General features: G+C 37.6%; 1 protein-coding gene across 1 annotated transcript in view; it reads left to right on the top strand.

The window, feature by feature from the left end:
• LOC104272646 (utrophin-like) overlaps positions 1–4,003 on the top strand; it is a gene marked incomplete at its 3' end in the record, with an annotated part of 21,766 nt that overhangs the window by 13,611 nt on the left and 4,152 nt on the right. The window contains exon 4 of the mRNA XM_009867697.1: positions 681–755. Within this exon, the coding sequence (XP_009865999.1) occupies positions 681–755 (75 nt within the window). The remainder of the gene's footprint in view (positions 1–680; positions 756–4,003) is intronic.

Genomic DNA, 4,003 nt, shown 5'->3' on the forward strand with positions numbered 1-4,003 from the left:
GGAAATAATTTTTGTGATAAATCAGAGCAGCTATGCTCTCAGTAAAGACTAGAACCTATTATGGTATAACTAGTTCAACATGCCCTGTTAACATTTATATTTACTGTGAAATCTCCCTTTCTAATGAGAGAAAGGGTAAATTACTGTTAAGTGAGGAAAAATGTTACTATACTCATCAGTTTCTAAAACAGAGCTTATGGTTGTCTCAGGCTCTTTCAAAGCCCTGTTTACAAAGTCAGAGCATAGAAATTATAGCTTAAAAAGCATTTATTCTGTAAATTGTTGGAAATTATTTTTGTAAGTTTATTATACACTTGTAAATTATTTGAGAAACATACTGTATTTGAGGACTTGTCTGGAAACTCCTTAACACTGCGTAATACATATGTAAAATTCTATTATACAGATATATATATATTACATGTGCCAAGATAATGTCAGGATATCCAGTGTGCCAGTCTCTGAAGGTCCTGGTCTTACAGATTCAGGAGGCTTTCCCTGCAGGTGGATTAGACTGAGGTCCCAACTTCTCTGTTGTATTTGTTCCGATATATCCTATTAATTCATTGCAGAGAAGAGAAGGGTTATTAGAGTTCCTTCAAAATGTGAAAATGTATATGTAAAGGAAACTTATGGACTCTGTTTTTAGGGCTGCTCATGTTTCTGTTTTGCTGTTTCAGCTGACTTGAACAACGTACGCTTCTCTGCCTACCGTACGGCCATTAAAATCCGAAGACTGCAGAAAGCTCTGTGCTGTGAGTTTGGCTTTTGAGACAAATTGTTTCTCTATGGTACTTGGGAAAGGGGAGGGTCAGCTTATATCTAATGACAGTGGTGTTTAACAAGGGACCAGCTACATCCTTGATAGATTTTTAGCCAACAAAAGGGCAGGAGGAATTGCCAATATTAGGTTTCATTATTGCAAATAATGAAAATCAGTTAATGAAAAAAGGGATATACCAGGTGAGTTGAAATGGTATACCCAGTAATAATACTTTGAGAAATGAAAATAAATATTGGACCTTTCGACTGTTGCATACTGTTTCTGACACAAGCTTATACAAACCAATGTGAAATGATGTGAGCTAAAATCCTTATCTTTGTTATAAACTCAGTTTTTTTCTTATATCTTAGAGCAATCTGTTCCATTTTTTGTGTTTACTGCTCCTACATATAACTTCAAAAATATTCCTCACTCTCAGATAGGGCATCTTGTTGTGTGAATTCCAGTTTAAAAGGAATTCAGTTTGACCAAAGTGTGAGGGAAATTGATACAGATCTGTATCATTGATATTACTGTACATTTTAATCACAAGAAGCTACTAGGACAAAACAACTTGCTATTAGCTCTGATAGTATGTGTATAAGCTCTACTAGTATGTGTATATATATTTAAGTCATGGGGAATGGTCTTAATTTTAGATAGGAAATAAAAATGCATTTAATGTGTATACTGAGTATTCTGCCAGACCTATGTTGGCGTTTGTCCCTTTTCTTAAGCAATCTAATAATTTAGCCACAGTCCACTCTGAAGAGCACATAGGTTTCATCAACAGGAAAGGATGAGTGTCTACAGAGTAGACTCAATTGTCTCAACTACTTCATTTCCAAGATTCACGTCTGTATCTCCAATTTTCTGGTCTATATTTACTAGAGATTTAAAAATAATTTCATATTATATCACAATTATGGCTTAATTCACCAGCAAGTTGCATGACTACGACGTTCAAAGTTTAGCAGTATCGGAAGTGGTGTATTGGGAGGTCTTGTCCTGGCCTCCAGACATGGGACTTCTCTGAGGCACGCAGCAAGTACCACACTGGGGTTCTGCAAAGCAAACTGAAAGCACTCTTCGGAGTCATCATGCCACTGGTATTTCTGCATTGACCTTGATAAGGACAAGGATAAGGATATGGAAAAGGAAAAATGAAAGATGGTACTTTCCTGGGGAAGCTGAGCTGGCTTGTAACTGCACAACGTTTATTTTAGAGAAATGGGATTGAACTAATAGTTCAATGTAACACTGAAGAAATGATTTACTTTATAGACAGAGGCAAGACATGAAGACAAGGAAGATAACTGAAAGGGCAAAAACTTAGAAGGAAGTGAGATTTTGTCAGAAGGCAGAGAAGAAAGAGAAGGTGTGTGAAAGAAAACTGATTGAAACAGAACTGAGCAGATTAAGGTGTACAAAAAGAAAGAGGTGAAAAAAATTCTGTGGTAGAGATGATGAGATTATGGATTTTAAAAATGATTCGGACTATGAATGGGAAAGAAAATACATAGACACACATCAACCAGAGGAAAATAGGGTGAAGTAAAAACAAAAATGGAAACTGGACAATTTTGAAAGATGTGAGTTGTGAATGAGTGTAAAGTTCACAGATTTTTTTTTTAGACCCTTTGAAAGGTCTTGGCAACAGCTAGTATAAGAACACTGTACAACATTACGAAATTTTCTTGTTTAAATTCAAAAGTCCTGACTATGCAAGGACTTTTCAGCCCTGAAGGGTGTACAGTACTGCAGTCTGAGCAGGAACACAAAAATGGCAAAGCCATCCTAAAGATTCAAGCAAGGAAGGAGTTGCACAAAGAGGAGTCTCTTCCCACCCTCCAAGTGTTTAGTTTTCCTTCCAAATTAGGAGACAGCAGCCTGATCCTGGCAGTAGCTTCTTGTCTGGACTTCAGATATGCGTTATACCAAATGAAGATGTGCCTACTTGGTAGCTAGCTGCTCCAGAAAGCCAGAGTGCATCTCTACAACAGCACAGGTTTTTGGGAGTACCTCTTGCCACTTCTTCATATGTTGTGTTGGCATCTCACAGCATTTCAAATCAAGTTTGAGATCCTGGATTCAAGTTCTTACTTATGGGAGAAACTAGAACTAGTCCTTTGAAAGATTGTCTGATGATACTGAAAGAAAAACTGTACTTCTTTGGTATGGCTTAGCGCATCTCTGTGCAAGAGATGCAGTCCCACAGAAGGCTACAGTTCATTTTCCAGCAAGACTAAAGAGCATTATGAGCTTTCTGCTTATCGGTGTGCGAAGTATAAAGTATGTGTCAACACGTACATTTAAAAAAACAAAAGCAAAGCATGAAAACAGAAAGCAAAGTAAAATTCTCCTTGTGTATGCAGCTTCCCAGGGAAGAGTGGAAAAAACCAAACTACGCGTGATGGGTGCCAATCATGCTGCCTATTTCTGACAGGCATACAGATCATCTAGTGGCCTGTATAGAATGAACTTCATTTTCATTACTTCTAATAAGCTTTGAGAAAGAACATACTTCCTGCTCTTGCTTTTACTGCAAAATACATGTATTTCTGTAATAACTGCAATGGTTATCTCTCCTCATTCACAGAATTCAAAAGCACCCTCCTATCGAAGTGAATATTGTCTCCAGTTTCGGGGGAAGGAGGTGGAAGGAGGACAGGGGGAAGTAGTGAGAAGTAAAGAGAATGTTCCAGTTAGAAAGAGCGAGGAGTAAAACTGTTGTCTCTAAACATCCATTCTGCCTTGTTATTTATGAAGCTGCTTTCCCCATCTCTCTGCCTCATGAGGGAGGATACAACAGCCCAAAAAAATCTTTGTCTTTATTACACATGCATATTTGACCAAGGGTTGGTGTAATTTGTGAGAACAGAACATTGTGGGTTTTTAAGAAAGATGTCACAGATTATCCACAAAGCTAGATGCTACAAGAATTCTCTCTCTGAACAGGTACTCATTATGACTTGGCACAATTTTAAGACTTCCTCCAAAAATCTAATCAGTCCTGTTTCTTTTGTCATTGTTTGCTTAGGTGATTATTTCTTGCCAGGGAACAGGTCAAAATTCCCGTTGACTGTGATGATTTTCAGCCTGATTCTGTCCTGTGAATGGCCTCTGATATAGCCAAAACATAGCGTGTGCTAGCACCTCGTCTCTGAGGAAGGACAGAGTGTTTAAGCACTAAGATTCTTTTCTTGATTTTTATTTATTGGTGGTTTTGTTTTAAGGTAG

The sequence above is a fragment of the Apaloderma vittatum genome, unplaced genomic scaffold (genome assembly GCF_000703405.1).
Source record: "Apaloderma vittatum isolate BGI_N311 unplaced genomic scaffold, ASM70340v1 scaffold35754, whole genome shotgun sequence".
Lineage (NCBI taxonomy): Eukaryota > Metazoa > Chordata > Aves > Trogoniformes > Trogonidae > Apaloderma > Apaloderma vittatum.